The following is a 17737-nucleotide window of genomic DNA, read 5'->3' on the forward strand; positions in this document are numbered from 1 at the left end:
CATTGAACCCATAGCCAATAGCACTGTAACTCACTCCTGAACAAAATATATCCAACACATAAATTTTCTCTGTAAGGAACATCACGGTCTTTTTGCACTTAGCAATACCAGACAGCACTAGATGGCACTAACATTTGGCAGCCATATTAAACAGGGAAATCACATGGGTGCCTGGGTGGCTCAGTGGTTTAGGCCGCTGCCTTCGGCTCAGGTCATGATCTCGGGGTCCCGGGATCGAGCCCCACATCGGGCTCTCTGCTCGGCAGGGAGCCTGCTTCCTCCTCTCTCTCTGTCTGCCTCTCCACCTACTTGTGATCTCTGTCTATCAAATAAATAGGTAAAATATAAAAAAAAAAATAAAAATAAAGATTTATAGTTAAGACCCTAAAAAAAAAAAAAAAACAGGGAAATCACAGGGGAGCCTGGGTGGCTCAGTCATAAGGCATCTGCCTTCAGCTTGGGTCATGATCCCAAGGTCCTGGGATTGAGCCCCGCATGGGGCTCCCTGCTTGGCCCGGTGCCTGCTTCTCCCTCTCCCCCTCCCCTTGTTTATGTTCCCTTTGTCGCTGTGTCTCGGTCAAATAAATAAAGAAAATATTAAACAACAACAACAGGGAAATCACCAACAAAGCACAAAAATGCAAAAACACATGCCATTAAGTAACCTGGAAGAGGGTACTTGTTTACACTATAAGAGCTAAAATAAGGGGGTGCCTGGGTGGCTCAGCAGGTTAAAGCCTCTGCCTTCGGCTCGGGTCATGATCCCAGGGTCCTGGGACTGAGCCCCACATTGGGCTCACTGCTTGGCCGGGAGCCTGTTTCCCCCTCTTTCTCTCTACCTGCCTCTCTGCCTACTTATGATCTCTGTCAAATAAATAAATAAAATCTTTAAAAAAAAAAAAGAGCTAAAATAAGAAGTTAGAGTATCTGTCTCAGCTAGGAACTTGGATGTGACAGCTCAAATTTTTAACTCCTCTGCACAAATCCGTAAATGACCACAAAAGTACCATGAGTATTGATTTTGGGATCACAAATAAATTTTAGCAAGCATGATGAATTCAAAAATATAGAATCTGTGAATAATGAAGATCAACCACAGTCACCAAATACACTCTGCAAATGTCCACTGGCTCCTGTACTCCCAATAGCATGGAAACTAATTCAATTCCATAATCTCAAAGATAAACACTACCTGAGCAAACTGTCCTACAAGTTACAAAGTGGCATGTTATAAAAGGGTATTTACTCAGACAGAAGGAGCAGAGAATGTCCATACTTACTGAATACTCTACTTCTCCCACTTTGTTGGGGGTGTCCAATCTTAGATTTAAAAGATTAAGTCCAGGAAAGATTTGAGCAAATCAGTAAATGTACTAAGATTGAGCAAATAATTAACATATATTAATTATTATATATATTAAGGGTTATCTATTAAAGAAAGGAGTTAACAAATATGAAAAGACGAAGAGTACAATAAACCCTATGGTACTAGTATGGCTTTAGAGTAATTAGTATGGGTTTTTGTTATGTATATATAAATATAGAAACAGATGTGTGTTTATGTATATGTATGTACTTACATACACTTCTTAACCTTGTCTTAATAGGTCCTGGAAGCAGACTACATCTAGCATCCAGGTTTGGCTTCTAAATAGCAATATTCACTAAAAAGAACTAATCTTCTCTGGAGAAAAGTTGACTTCTGAATGGGGCTGATGCTCCTTAAAGCCTTTTTTTTTTTTTAAAGATTTTATTTATTTATTTGACACAGAGAGAGAGAAATTACAAGTAGGCAGAGAGGCAGGCAGATAGAGAGGGGGAAGCAGGCTCTCAGCTGAGCAAAGAACCCAATGCAGAACTCGATCTCAGAACCCTGAGATCACGACCTGAGCTGAAGGCAGAGGCTTAACCCACTAAGCCACCCAAGTGCCCTGCTTAAAGCCTTATTTGCAAAGCACTAGCGATATTTGATCTGTTAGTAGTTCTTTGTAAGACTTCATTTGCAAGGGTGCCCTGGAACTCTTCCAATATGAAAACGTTTCCCCAGGAGTATTGGTTGAAAACAAATAGAGGCAACTGTTTAACTTCATGGCTGCCTGAGGTAGTGGATACTACTTGGGGAAAACAAAAGGCTAATAAAAAAGCTTAAAAGGAAAAGCAAGAGAATGAGCTCATCAGGGCTTTGAAAATGTCTGACATATTCCTGGGAATCTGAAGGCCATGCATATGCACAGAGCTGTATACATGAACAGGTGAAGACCTGAGAACTCTGGTTGACCTTGAGGCTCCGCACAAGAAGAAAGTGAAGTTTAAGACAGAGATATTAAATGACTGGCAGAACAGCGTGCCCCAACATGTGCACAGAGTCCCTCAGCAAAAACCAGGAGACGTACTGGTTCTAAGTATTTAAGGAAGTCTCCAATCATTATCTGACCACTAAGCTAACCAAGCAGAGACCACACAACAAAGAATACAGACGTTTCAGAATTAATACAGAAAGGTCACTAAACAGAAAAAAAATAAACAAACTCTGAGAAAGGACAGATCTGATTTCCAAAGCTGCCATACTATATTATTTTAAATGTCCAGGTTTTAACAAAAAACAAACATACAAAAAAAAAAAGTATGAAACATGTAAAGAAACAGAAGGGGGAAAAAATGGTAAAAACTGTCCCTGGGGCAGGGCACCTGGGTGGCTCAGTGGGTTAAGCCTCGGCCTTCAGCTCAGATCATGATCTCAGGGTCCTGAGATGAAGCCCCGCGTCGGGCTCTCTGCTCGGCAGGGAGCCTGCTTCCCCCTCTCTCTGCCTGCCTCTCTGCCTACTTGTGATCTCTCTCTGTGTCAAATAAGTAAATAAAATCTTTGGGAAAAGAAAAAAAAAAAAGAAAGAAAGAAACTGTCCCTGAAGAAGAAAATAAAAGAAAACTGTCCCTGAGGAAGCTCAGATGTTAGACAATCTAGACAAAGACTTGGAGCCTGCTATTTTAAATGTTTAAAATCTAAAAGAAACCATGTCTAAGGAACTACAGCAGAGTATAAGAATGCTATCTCACCAAATAGAGAATATCAACAGAGATTATTTTTTTAAAAAATGGAAATTCTTGGGGCGCCTGGGTGGCTCAGTGGGTTAAAGCCTCTGCTTTCAGCTCAGGTCATGATCTCAGGGTCCTAGGATCAAGCCCCGCATCAGGCTCTCTGCTCGACGGGGAGCCTGCTTCCCTCTCTCTCTCTCTCTCTGCCTACTTGTGACCCCCATCCCTCTCTCTTTCTCAAATAAATAAATAAAATCTTTAAAAAAAAAAAAAATTCTTGGTGCACCTGGAAGGCTCAGTCAGTTAAGCAACTGCCTTCAGCTCAGGTCATGATCCCAGGATTTCGTGACTGAGCCGTCAGGCTCTTTGCTCAGAAAGAAGCCTGTTTTTCCCTCTCCCTCTGCCTGCAAATTCCCCTACTTGTGCATTTTCTCTCTCTCTCTCTCTCTGTCAAATAAATTAAATAAACAATATAAATTCTTGTGTTGAAAGAATAAAATGAACATTTCACTAAAGGGGTTAAACATAAGATTTGAAGAAGAGAAAATCAGTGCCCATGAAAATAGGCCAACTGAGATTATCCAGACTAAGGAACAGAAAGAAAAAAGAATGAAAAAATTTCACAGAGCCTCAGAGAGCTATGGGTCATGATCTCAAATGTACCAACATATGTATAATGGAAGGACAGAAAGAAAGAACAGAAAGAAAAAAGAATGAAAAAATTTCACAGAGCCTCAGAGAGCTATGGGTCATGATCTCAAATGTACCAACATATGTATAATGGAAGGACAAGAGAGAAATATCTGAAGAAATACTGGCCAAAAAATCCCAAGATTTGATGAAAAACATCAATCTAGAAGTCCAAGAAGCTCAACTAACTCAAGTAGCATAAATTCAGAGAGATCTGTAAATGGACATATCATAATCAAGCTGCTGAAAGACAAAAACACAGAATCCTGAAAGTAGGAATGCCATTCAACATGTGTAAGAAAGCCTTGATAACATTAACAGCTGATTTCTTCTCAGAAACCACGGAAGTCAGGAGGCAGTGGGATGAAAAATAAAGATTTTCTAGACTTAAAAAAAACTAAGAAAATCTGTCAACAGCAGACCTGCTCTATAGCAAATATTAAAGGGAAAACACCAGGCTGAAATGAGACTTCTGACATGACAGTAAACTCAAATCCACATGAAGAAATAAAGGACATTGATAAAGATTAACTATTTAGAAAAATAAAAAATACATCATAAATATATTTTGTTTATAATTATTTTTTATTTCCATTTTTATTTTTAATTTAAAAGGGAACTGCTTAAAGAGTAATTGTAAATCTATGCTGATGGGCACACGATGTATAAATATATAATTTGATGACAGGGCATGAGGGACTCAGGAAGGAATGGCACTAAATGGAATAAAAGTTTTTATATATTATTGAAATCAAATTGATATTAATTCAAACTAGATTGTTATAAATCAAGATGTTAATTGTAATTCCCATGGCAAACACAAAGAAAATAACAAAAACCACAGTAAAACCTTAACACATACAAAAATTAACTCAAAATTGATCAAAGACCTAAACTTAAGACCTAGAACTATGAAGCTCTTCAAGAAAATATAGATGATGACAATGGATTTGACAAGGATTTCTTGGATATGACACCAAAGCCCAGGCAATAAGAGAAAAATAGTTAAGTTGGACTTCATCAAAATTAGAAACTTTTGTGCATCAAAAAATACTATCAGTAAGGTAAAAAGACAATCCATGGTATGGGATAAAGTATTTGCAAATCATGTATCTGATAAGGGACTGAATCCAGAATATATTAAAAAGAAAAAAACTGGGATCCCTAGGTGGCCCAGCTGGCTAAGCATCTGCCTTCAGCTCAAGTCATGACCATGGTCCTGGGATCAAGTTCCCACATTATGCTCCTTGCTCAGCAGAGAGCCTGCTGCTCTGCCTTCTGCTCCCCTGCTTGTGCTCTCCCTCTCTCTGACAAATAAATAAATAAAATTTTAACAAAGAAAAAGAAAAAAGAGGGATGCCTGGGTGGCTCAGTTGGTTAAGCCACTGCCTTTGGCTCAGGTCATGAACCCAGGGTCCTGGGATCAAGGCCTACATCGGGCTCCTTGCTCAGCGGGGAGCCTGCTTCTCTCTCAGCCTCTGCCTGCCGCTCTGCCTGCTTGGGTTCTCTCTCTCTCTCTCTCTCTGACAAATAAATAAATAAAATCTTAAAAAAAAAAAAAAGAAAAACTCAATTAAAAAACAGGCAAAGGAGTCACACAGACATTTACACAAATGACCAGCTTGCATATAAAATATGTTCCACATCACTCATCATTAGAGAAATGTAAACCAAAACTACAATGGGACATCACCTCACACCCATTAAGATTGCCACTAAGGGGGTGCTTGGGTGGCTTAGTCGGTTAAGTGTCCAACTCTCAATTTTTATTCAGGTCAAGATCTCAGGGTTGGGAGATCAAGCCCTTTATCAAGCTCTGTACTGGGCATGGAGACTGCTCAAGATTCTCTCTCTACCTCCTCCTCTGCCCCTCCTCACCCACCCCACTCCTATGCACTCCTTAAAAAAAAAAAAAAAATGGTCGCTATGGAAGGAAGGAAGGAAAGAAGGAAAAATAAGCACTAGCAAAGATGTGGAGAAACTAGAGGCCTTATGCTTTCCTGACGGGAATGTAAACATTGCAGCTACTGCAGAATATAAAATGGCAAATTCTCAAAAAATTAAACACAGAATTACCATAAAATCCAATAATTCTACTTTTGAAGATCTTTTTTTTTTTTTTTTCACAGAGAGAGAAATCACAAGTAGGCAGAGAGGCAGGCAGAAAGAGAGTGGGGGAAGCAGACTCCCCGCTGAGCAGAAAGCCCGATGTGGGGCTCGATCCCAGGAATCCAGGAACACGATCCCAGGAATCCAGGAACACGATCTGAGCCAAAGATAGAGCCTTTCAACCACTGAGCCACCCAGGCGCCCCATCTACTTTTGAATACATACCCAAAAGAAGTGAAAAAAGGGACCTGAAGAGATATACATATTCATGGCAGCACTATTTCAGAATAGCCAAAAGATGGAAGCAACCCAAGTGTCTGTCCTCAGACAAACGGATAAACAGACTGTGGTCTATACATACAATGGAATACTATTCAGCCTTAAAAAAAAAGAAGGCAATTCTGGATGCCTGGGTGGCTCAGTTGGTTGGGCAACTGCCCTTCAGCTCAGGCCATGATCCCGGAGTCCCGGGATTGAATCCCACATCAGGCTCCCAGCTCCGTGGGGAGTCTGCTTCTCCCTCTAGCCTTCTCCTCTCTCAGGCTCACTTGCTCTCCCTCTCTTTCTCTCTAATAAAAAAAAATCTTTAAAAAAAAAGGAAGAAAATTCTGACATATGCTACAACATAGAAGAACCCTGAAGACATTATACTAAGTAAAATACACCAGTAACAAAAGAATAAACACCATATGACTCCACTAATATGAAGTACCTAGAATATTCAAAATCATAAAGACAGAAAGAATAGTGGGTAAGGAGAGGGGGGCATGGTAATTTATCATTTAATTGGTAGAATTTCAGTTCTGCAAGATAAAAAGGGTTCTGTGATTGATGGCTGTGATGGCAGCACAACAATGTGAATGTATTTAATGCTACTGAACTGTAAAATTAAAAATTATTAAAATGGTACATTTTATGTATATTTTACTACAATTAAAAAATATAAGTACAAAATATAATATAAGTACTGGGCACCTGGGTAGCCCAGTCACTTAAGTATCCAACTCTTAGTTTTGGCTCAAGTTGTGATCTCAGCATCGTGAGATCAAGCCCTGAATCCAAGTCTGTGCTCAGCACAGAGCCTGTTTGAATTTCTCTCTCCCTCTGCTCCCCACCCTGCCCCACACACACACTCTCTCTTTCTCTCAAATAAATAAATAAATCTTTTTTTTTTAAGTACAGAGTGGCTTTCTGCAATTTCTACTACTGTCAAAGAAAGTAAAAATGATCACCTATGCCCAGTGGTGATAAAGGTAACTATTAGATAAAACCATAAACGAGTCCCACTGCCCTGCACTGCTCAAGTGTCCAGTTCCTCTGCTAGAGCTACTCAGCAACTGCAGTGTTTGAACTTCCTAAACCCACTGCTGCAGAAGAGAAAGAAGAGAAAAACTAAGGAGAAACGAATGAGAAAGTTGTAGGAATACTACTTCTCTGGGGTTCAAATTTCTTATCTTAAAATGGAGAAAACAACAGTGTCTACCTTTTCAGGGGGCTATTGTCAGGATTAAGTAAATTCACATATATAAAGTATTTAAGAGTGCTTACCACATGATAAACGCCCTATAAATGTCAAACTTTTTTTGTTTTTAGAGCGGGAGAGAGGGAGAGAGAGAATACGTACATGCACGGGGCTGCGAGGAGGGCAGAGGGAGAGGGAGAGTGACAATCTCAGGCAGACTTCCCACTGAGTGCAGAGCCCTATGTGGGGCTCAATCTCAGGATCCTGAGATCATGACCTGAGCTGAAATCAAGAGTCCAGCACAGCACCCACCAAGCTACCCAGGGCACCTTGATAAATGCCCTAAAAATGTTAACTATCCATATTCTTGCCATGGAAGTCTCAACATCTCATTTCAACTACAGTCTTTATCTCAGCTTGCTTACGCTCTCCTGAACACCAACTCTCCAGCTACTTACAAACAAACACTAACAGCAAAACACCACCCTCTCCAGCTGGATACGTTCAGTAAAGGACACTGCTCTATGAACTCAGTCATCCAAGGCAGACCTGGGACTCACTGTTAGACATCCCATTTCCTCACCCTCAATATCTAACCTTTCCCCATCCCTGCAGACAGTTTCCTCAATACCTGCTAAAATCATCCCTTCCTCTTTAACCACACTTCCCCTCTTACTATAGGCCTTCCTCACTTCTTGCAGGATTACTTGAGTAGCTTCTGACCGGCTTCAGGACTTGAACCTCAGCCCTTTGATCCATCCACAACTGCTACAGGGATCTATTAAAGCAAAAATCTAACAGCAGGTGTGAGAGTTCACTAAGATGAGGGGGTTTTTTTAACTTTTTTATATTTTCAAGATACAATTTTAAAATTTCAATTAAAAAATGAGAGAAGAGAGGCACCTGGCTGGCTCAGTTGGTAGAGCACTCAACTCCTCATCTCAGGGTCATGAGCTCAAGATCCACATTGGGTCTAGAGCTTACTTTAAAAAAAAAAAAAAATTAAAAAGACCACAGCTTTAAAAAAATAAATAAAAATTTCAAAAATAAAAACAGAAAATGAGAGAAGAAACTCAAGTGTTCCCCTGATCAGTTGTGGTTGCAGGGGGAGAACAACAGGAGAAAAGACTGCAAAAGAGCACAAAGAAATTTTGGGGAGGGAGAAACATGTTCATTTTTTTTACTGTGGTGATAGCTTCTCAAGTGTCTATGTATGTTAACAGTTATCAAATTGTGTAAATAAAGAAGTACAACTTACTGTATGTCAATTATTAACTTTAAAAATTTAAGTAAAAAAAGAATGTATCAAAAAACCTTTAAAAATAAACATTTTCACCCTAAAAACAGAAGCGTTGACATAGATGCCATCTAGAGCATGAGAGATGATGCCAAGTAATATATATACATCACTATCACAGACTACCTGCGTATCTCCAGCACAAGTCACAAAAGATCAGGGAGAGGGTAACCTTGTCCTAGAACCCAGTCTCCAGGGCCCAACACAAACTGGGGACCACAGGAAATCGGCCCACACCCTGACCTGCTATCAGTTCACATTAGGTTGCACACCATTCAAACACCCCTCAGTGCGCATGTGCAGCTTACCTACCCCCTACCCACCAAAAATCTCCTTCCTTAGCCCACTTGCAAGACTCAGGGTCTCACCCTATAGAAGTACCTTAGTGGATTATATTATAGGTGTTAAGAACAACTTGAGAATGAAGATCAGGATGTTTTCAACTTGAAAAATAAATAAATAATATTTGGAAAAAACCCTATTAAAAATGAATTTTCCCTTAAAATATTTCAAAGGTTCTCCTCTGCCTCAGGATAAAACTCTAATCCTAACCTTGAAACACAAGACCCTGACTCCTCTCCTGCCATTTCCCCATAAGTACCCCTTAGTCAAGCCAAAGATTCATGTACAGTTCTTGGTTGTCTGGCATTAGAATAAGCTAATGCTTCTTTTCTGTGCTCTTTCTCCCATTCTCCAATACTCTCATTTAGTTCAGGCATCTCTCCCCAACGGATGCTTATCCTCAAGCTGGGTTAGGTGTGTCTCTTACTCTGCTCCTGTAGCACCTGGTACAGTCTTCTCTCACAGCATTTCAAGTACTATATTAGTTGTTCTCTTTTTTGCCTCTCCTAATTAGATTATACACTTCAGAGAAAGGTTTATGTTTTTCATCCTCAGTCCCTTGGATAGTTCCTAGAATGTAGTAAACTCTAAAAACAGTTGCTAAAGTAAAAGGAAGGGAAGAAAAGCACTTAAATGTCACCTGTGTCAACTGATTTTCTGATCAATCCTATCAAAATTTTAAGAAAATCTGAGGCTCAGAGAAATTAGATGACTTGCTCAAGGTCACACTCGTAGTAAGTAATGGAGCCAAGCTTTCGACCGAGGCTCTTCAGACTCCTGGACAGGTAGATTTCCTGTATTTACGAATTCCTCAGTACCTAACCAAGATGCTTCTTCGGAATAGGTTATCAATAAATATCTGTTGCTTTCATGTTTACTGCCACTTTCAACTAGTCCATGGCTTTGTCATGCAGCACATTGTATCATATAAGAGGACTTTATAAACAATCACAGTATAAAGTGAAAGTGATTTTAAACCCTAAAAAAGTGAAAGGACCTTCCTTACCTAAACTTTTTATCTAAAAAGATGAACAGAAAGGAATACATAGAAAAAAATATGACTAACAGAGGCCAGTTAGGCAGTTTCAATGGATGCTACCACCTAGGAATAAACCTGCAACAGTCCACAAACTCAGGGACAAGAATATTTAATATTTAATAACTTCCAAGACAAATCAAGGTGTTCATTTCGGATGTACAGCTCAATAAACTTTTCATCTTTTTCCTGACATATCCACCTTGAAAACTAAGTAAGGACATCCTAGTTGCCATTTCCAACAGTTCTCAAATCTGAATCAATTTCTGTCCTGCATCAACAATTACTTCACCAAATGAATCTTTCTGTAAGTTAAATGAGCTATGATTCTTCAAAGACTTACTGATCAGCAATAGAGAGTACTGCACTTTGCTAGGCTGACAAGAAATACAAGAGGTAAAACTGCAGTCCTTGCAAACCATATATAAGATTTAAAAGTTAGGTGTAAATAGCAACTCACAAGACAGCCCGAGGCAGGAATGGAAAGTGTCTACTCTAAAAAACAGATTTTTTTTCTTAGAGCAGAAAGTGTCTGCTCTAAAAAACAATTTTTGGAAGATTCCCTAAAATTATAAACCCTCCCATCCCTCAATGATTAGTAACTAAGCTCTGTATCTTCCTAACCTTTTCCTGCAGCCACGTTCTTTCTCCTTGAATTCCCAGATGTCAGAGTATGCTAGAAGAATAAGGACTGAATCACAGGGCAGTAGTTTCCCATAAGGGTGCTAAGTCTAGGGGCGCCTAGGTGGCTCAATTGTTAAGCGGCTGCCTTCGGCTCACTCAGGTCATGATCCCAGAGTCCTGGGATCGAGCGCCTATCGGGCTCCCTGCTCTAAGGGAAGTCCGCTTCTCCCTCTCCCACTTCCCTGGCTTGTATTCCCTCTCTGTCTCTCTTTCGGTCAAATAAGTAAAATAAAAATCTTAAAAAAAAAAAAAAACTGCTAAAAAGCCTAGTAATCCTTCCTTCCTTCAACAAATATTTCTTGAACACCTATGATGTGCCATGCACTGTGCTGGGCAGTCAGAACGACAGATATGAGCCCAGTTTCGTGCAGCTCTCAACCTAACAACCTAAAATAGTATTCCACTTAACTGTACAGTTATAAATCGTCTTACTATCTCGGAAACAAAACCCAGAGAACCTCAAAAACCAAAAGGACTGCAGACTGACCTCATTTTTCCCATCGGGACACCGAGACCCGAAAGTGACTCGCCCAAGGTCACACTGGGCATCAGTGACAGAACAGAAACTAGAACCCAGGTCTCAAGACACTCCAATCAGTGCCCCCACGTGCTGCCTCTCCCGGCGGGAAAGCGGTCGCATGAGGTGACTAAAAAAGCCAACTTCGCCAAATTTAGGTCCTATGTCATTCTCTTCCACCTCCAAAGAGGGGGACGTCACAGCCAAACAGAGGGTAGGGGGAAGTAGGACGCTGCCTCAGTCTCCCCACTGAGAAGGCGGCCGCGTAGCCTCGCTGCCGCACAAACTCCCCTCCTGCACTTTCCTCCAGTTTCTCCCGCCCTGCCCTCTCCGACTCCAACCCTGGGGCCCAGCGGGCGACCGCAGCAAATTACTCCTTCACTCACAAGGACTCGCACCAGCAACGCCATGTTCCTGTACAACCATTTCCGGGTAAAGGGTGGCCTTCCGGAGTCCCCGCGGCCCCCACCCCTTGCCAATGTCGTTCTTTTGCCGGCGGGTGCCCGGCAACGCCGGCGCAAGCGTACAGAGGCCGCCGCGCTCACGAGCGCGCGCTTTTCTTAGCTGAGCGCGAGGCTGCCTCTCCGGGCGCGCGCCTCCCGGTCTCTCCAGTCTTCACCCCAAAGACACGTCACAGAGGCTCAAGTCCTCTCCGCAGCACCTGTCCTCCTTGACCAGTGGCCTAGGGCTTTTCTCAGCTCTCTCCTTGTCCGCTCTGCTTCACCCAGCCTCATTCCTCAGCGCCCCGTTGTCCGAACTTTTCCAGACTCTACCCCCGTGGGAATCCCTCCCCTTGTCAGTGGGGGAGTTGGGGGGTGAGGGGGGGAAAGACTTTGGGAGATCCCAACATTATAAGGGCTCCCGAAAAAAAAAAAGAGCCTGAGAAAGAGTTGTAGAGGAACACAGAAGAGTGTTAAGCTGAATCCTGAAAGTCAGGGCAAGAGGGTGGTCATGGGCTGACCTGAGGCCTGAAGAGAACTTTTGGGGTTTCTGACGGGTGGGTGGTTTCATGAGAATATCTTTTACCTATTGATAGGAAATTATTGTAAAGGTGAAGATACAGAAGAAAAAATCAAGGATGCAAGGAGCTTCTTGAGGAGGTGGGAGAGAATGGCCTTGGCTGGAGGACCCCTTCCATTGTATCCAAGAGCAGTAGAGGAGGAAAGGTGGGGGTGGAAGCTCCCCGGGTTTGACTGAGAGCAGAGGGACAGGATGTCCAAGGACTTCCTTCTTGTCATTCAGTTAGCAAAGATGAATGTTCACTATGTGCTGGCTACAAGACAGGTGTGGATAATGGCTTTGTGCAGCTCCTAGACTGCTGGGGAGGCAAGGCAAAAGTCTAGTAAACCAATGAAAAAATAAAGTAATTAAGACTTATTTAAAAATTATGGTAAGTGCTTTGAGGGAAACAACCAAACTAACCTTGAGAATAACATGGGAAATTATACTTTAGCTAGTATGACCAGGTAAGGCCTCTCTGAGGAGATGGCATGTAAGCTGAGACCCAAAGGATGAAAAGAAGCTGGCCATGGCAAGTCACTTTGAATATGCTATTTTCTCAGCAAGTCTTGGGGGATGAGAAAGGGAAAGAAGATTCGAGGAGAGTTCTGAAATGGGAAAGAATAAGAGTTTATTTAAAGCATCCAAAGAATTGGGTATTTATACCCAAAAAACAAAAACACTAATTCAAAAAGGCATATCCACCCCTTAGTTTCTTGCAACATTATTTACAGTAGCCAGCATATGGAAGCCACCTAAGTGGCTATCCATAGGTGAATGGATAAAGAAAATGTGGTGTGTGTGTGTGTGTGTATATATATATATATATATATATATATATATATACACACAATAATATGTTACTCAGCCATAAAAAAGAATGAAATCTTGCCATTTTTGACCACATGGATAGAATTAGGAAGTATCATGAAAAGTGAAAAAAGTCTGACAGAGAAAAACAAATACCATATAATTTCACTTATATGTGGAATCTAAAAACAAAACAAATAAATAAAAAAGCAGAAACAGTCTCATAAATACAGAAAACTGGTAGTTGCCAGAGGGGAGGGGGTGGGAAGATGGATAAAATAGGTGAAGGGAATTAACAGGTACAAACTCCGAGTTATGAAATAATTCACAGAGATGAAAAGTACAGCATAGAGATTTAATACTATTGTAATAACTTTGTGTGGTGACAGATGGTAACTACACTGATCATGGTAAGTTCTGAGTAATGCATAGAGTTGCCAAATCACTATGCTGTATACCTGAAACCAATAGAACAGTGTGTGTCAACTATACTTAAACTGGGAAAAAAAAAAAAAAAGAACCCAAAGAAAACCAGTGTGGCGGGACCCCTGGGTGGCTCAGTGCAGGTTGTGATCTCAGGATCATGGGATCAAGCCCCGCATATGGCACTCTGTTCACTGTGGAGCCTGCTTCCCTTCTCTCTCTGCCTACTTGTGATCTCTGTCAAATAAATAAACAAAATCTTTTTTTTTTTTTTTAAAGAAAGGGGCGCCTGGGTGGCTCAGTGGGTTCAAGCCTCTGCCTTCGGCTCAGGTCATGATCCCAGGGTCCTGGGATCGAGCCCCACATCAGGCTCTCTGCTCAGCGGAGAGCCTGCTTCCTCCTCTCTCTCTCTGCCTGCCTCTCTGCCTACTTGTGATCTCTGTCAAATAAATAAATAAAATCTTTAAAAAAGAAAAAGAAAACCAGTGTGGCATTGAAATTAATTTGAATTAATTTAAAGAGATAATTAAGATAGGCAGAAGCTTGGGCGCCTGGGTGGCTCAGTGGGTTAAAGCCTCTGCCTTCAGCTCAGGTCATGATCCCAGAGTCCTGGGATCTAGCAGGGAGCCTGCTTCCTCCTCCTCTCTCTGCCTGCCTCTCTGCCTACTTGTGATCTCTGTCTGTGAAATAAAATCTTAAAAAAAAAAAAAAAACGATGGGCAGAAGCTAACATATGCAAGGACTACTAGATGAAGTCTATATTTTATTCTAAGTATAGTTGGAAGCCATTAGAGGATATTAAGCAGGGGACAACTAACTGGCCCATGTTTAAGAAGCTGATGTTAAGGGGTGCCTGTGTGGCTCAGTGGGTTGGGCCTCTGCCTTCAGCTCAGTTCATGGTCTCAGGGTCCTGGGATCCAGCCCCGCATCGGGCTCTCTGTTTGACAAGGAGCCTACTTCCCTTCCTCTCTCTCTGCCTGCTTCTCTGCCTACTTGTGATCTCTCTCTGTCAAATAAAATCTTTAAAAAAAAAAAAAAGAAGCTGATGTTGACATAGATGGATCAGAGAGTTAAATATGAAAATGGAAGACCAGTTAGTAGGCTAATAGTATTCAAACACTAATGATTTTCGTACATGAATTTAGTTTTGTTTTTATACAGAATAGAAAGATTTCCCTCATCAGTCTTCCATATGAAGGATTTTATAAGCCAAAGTGAAGATGCTTTCTGATTTCCAGTCTGTAGCTTATATATGTATTATTGAAAAACAATGGTATAGTGCTCCTACATGTACCTTAGGACATGTGATATCACATATTAAAAAGAGACAAGAGGGACACCTGGGTGGTTCAGTCGAATAAGCAACCTACTTTTGATTTCAGCTCAGATCATGATTTCAAGGTTGTGAGATTGAATCCCACATTGGGCTCCATGGTCAGTGAGGAGTCTGCTTGAGATTCTCTCTCCCTATCCCTCTATACCTCCCCCCACTCACTTCTGCAAGTGTGTGCACATGCTCTCTCTCAAATAAATAAATAAAATCTTTTTTTTAAAAAGAGATAAGAGGGGCGCCTGGGTGGCTCAGTGGGTTAAGCCGCTGCCTTCGGCTCAGGTCATGATCTCAGGGTCCTGGGATCGAGTCCCGCATCGGGCTCTCTGCTCAGTGGGGAGCCTGCTTCCCTTCCTCTCTCTCTGCCTGCCTCTCTGCCTACTTGTGATCTCTCTCTCTCTCTGTGTCAAATAAATAAATAAATAAATAAATCTTAAAAAAAAAGAGAGAGAGAGATAAGAGAGGGCGCCTGGGTGGCTCAGTGGGTTAATCCTCTGCCTTCAGCTCAGGTCACGATCCCAGGGTCCTGGGATCAAGGCCCGCATCGGGCTCTCTGCTCAGCTGGGAGCCTGCTTCCTGTCCTCTCTCTCTGCCTGCCTCTCTGCCTACTTGTGATCTCTGTCTGTCAAATAAATAAATTTAAAAAAAAAGAGATAATAGAGACATTCTTGTTAATCAGATTCAAGAAGCAAATGTTAGGGGCACCTGGTTGGCTCAATCAGAAGAATATATGACTCTTGATCCCAGGGTTGAGTTTCAGCCCCACTTTGGGTGTAGAAGTTACTAAAATAAATAAATAAACTTAAAAAAAAAAAAAAGAGGTGCCTGGGTGGCTCAGTTGGCTGAGCATCTGCCTTTTGCTCAGCTCATGATCTTGGGGTGCTCAGATCTAGCCCTGCATCAGGCTTCTTTCTCAGCAGGAGGTCTGCTTCTCTGTTTCTCCATCTCCTTCTACCCCTCCCCATTCCTCATTCTCTCCTTCTCTCAAATAAATAAATAAAATCTTTTTAAAAATGTAATACAAAAGCTTTCCAAATAGACCAATAAATAATTCACACAAAAAATGATTACCTAAGATGTTGGGCACAAGAGGAAAAAAAAAGATTGATACTTAATTTCCTTTCTGATGATTTCTATTTTCTCTGTGAACTAAGGGGGAGAGATTTCCCACTCAGAGGAATGCAGATGGCACGGAGACTATGGAAAAGTGGAGAGAGTTTAAAGTTCAATAGAGAACAAAAGAAAAAGGGGCCAGTTGAAACATGGAGGATCTAGTTGAAGTTGGTAAATCTTCATTTTATTAATTTTAATTTATTAATTAATTTTAAATTAAAAGGTGATGCATGATCACATTCTCTTCTAAAGCTTAGCATGTTAGGGTGCCTGGGTGGTTCAGTGGGTTAAAGCCTCTGCCTTCAACTCAAGTCATGATACCAGAGTCCTGGGTTCGAGCCCCGCATCAGGCTCTCTGCTCAGTGGGGAGCCTGCTTCCTCCTCTGCCTGCTTCTCTGCCTCCCTGTGATCTCTCTCTCTGTCAAATAAATAAATTTTTTAAAAATCTTTAAAAAAATAAAAAATAAAACTTAACATGTTACAGATAAATCTAAAGTTCCTTTTACCTGTGCCTTGCATCCCAATTCTTTCCACCCTCTCTAAAATCGAATTTCCTTCTAGATATTTTGTATTGTTTTCACATATATATACATATTCCTTCAGAAAATATATCACTCTGGCTGGTGTGGGGGTTTTTTCTTCTTTCCTTCTTTTTTTTTTAATTAATTGACAACATTCTTATGTTTTATTTTGCTTCTTCCTTTTTTTCACTCAACAGTTTTTTTATTCTGTGTTTGTTGCTCTCTATAGATCCAGTTCAGGTCTTTCTAATAGCTGTTCTATCATATAATATGGTTGACAGATGTTTGTTTCCTTTTTGTTCTCATTGTTTCTATGACCAGTGTTTCCATGAATATTCTTGTGCATTTAAGACCAAAACTTTTAATAGCACCAATTACCTCTTTTTTTCTTCAAAATCATTTGCCAGCTTGGAATTAGCAGAGGAGAGAGCTGATAGTTGCATTTATTAAAGGATTATGGTTTTCCAGGTCATGGAATGGATGTCCTCAGCAAAAAGAAAGTGATAATATTATTAAGAAAGAGGTTCAAGGGGTAGGCCAGGAAATCTGAATGGTAAAACACTTAAAGAAAGGAAGAAGCTGTTAAGAAAGTGGCCTAAGTAAAGGAGAGGTAGAAATCCCTGGGGAAGAGGTCTTCAAAGAATTGAGGGCCCACGTTTCAAGAGAGTCATCTATATAGACATTTAGGTTATCTCAGATGGTGGCTGGATTTGGAATGAAGAGGCATATTCTGATGCCAAAGTCTAAGAGAGTGTCTGAGTTTGGAAGCAACATGAACGTAGAGCATGAGCCATGAAGGAGCAGCAGGAAGAGGGGTAATTACTGGAGACCAAGCAGATGAAGACTCCTTAACTGCCCATCTTAACACTTGAAGGGTGTAGAATAATGACAAGCACCATCCCAGAGAAGAAAGGCTGCAGGGAAATAATAGAAATACTATTCAAAGAGGAAGGCCAGGTTTCAGTTAAGACAGAAAGTAGAAGGAAATTTCTGTGAACAGGCTGAAAGTATAAACAAGTTTATCTTTCTTGAAACCCATGGAGATGGCAGGTTCCATGATGCCCTTCACGGTGCTCCTCCCCCTGCTCCTTGCTCTCAACTCTCCAGGCTGCTCAACTTCTCTCCACCATCAGAGCTTGTCAACAACTTGTGTCCCAGCAATCTCCATTGTTCTCCCAAAGCTCCCTCTCTCTATGTTTCATCTTTCTCCACACTGCCTCTACCCCTCAGGATTCCCACACCTCCACATAGAGGCTCCACATTGAAATTCAGTCATTCATTAGAGAAATATATTTGCTGAGCATTTACCATGATGCAAGTTCAGATCTAGATGCTGACAATACAATAGAAAATAAATGTTCCTACTCTCAT

At 41.2% G+C, this 17737-nt stretch overlaps 1 protein-coding gene across 2 annotated transcripts in view; it reads right to left on the minus strand.

Annotated features, from left to right (window-relative positions):
* The window catches only part of LOC132021867 (ubiquinol-cytochrome-c reductase complex assembly factor 1), a 97810-nt gene extending 86143 nt beyond the window's left edge, over positions 1 to 11667 (minus strand). For both annotated transcript variants that reach the window (XM_059406870.1, XM_059406868.1), the window contains exon 1: positions 11557 to 11667. In XM_059406870.1, coding sequence (XP_059262853.1) covers positions 11557 to 11580 — 24 coding nt within the window. In that variant the 5' untranslated portion in view covers positions 11581 to 11667. The remainder of the gene's footprint in view (positions 1 to 11556) is intronic.
* Between the last annotated feature and the right edge of the window lie 6070 nt (positions 11668 to 17737).

This window comes from Mustela nigripes, chromosome 7, assembly GCF_022355385.1.
Source record: "Mustela nigripes isolate SB6536 chromosome 7, MUSNIG.SB6536, whole genome shotgun sequence".
Lineage (NCBI taxonomy): Eukaryota > Metazoa > Chordata > Mammalia > Carnivora > Mustelidae > Mustela > Mustela nigripes.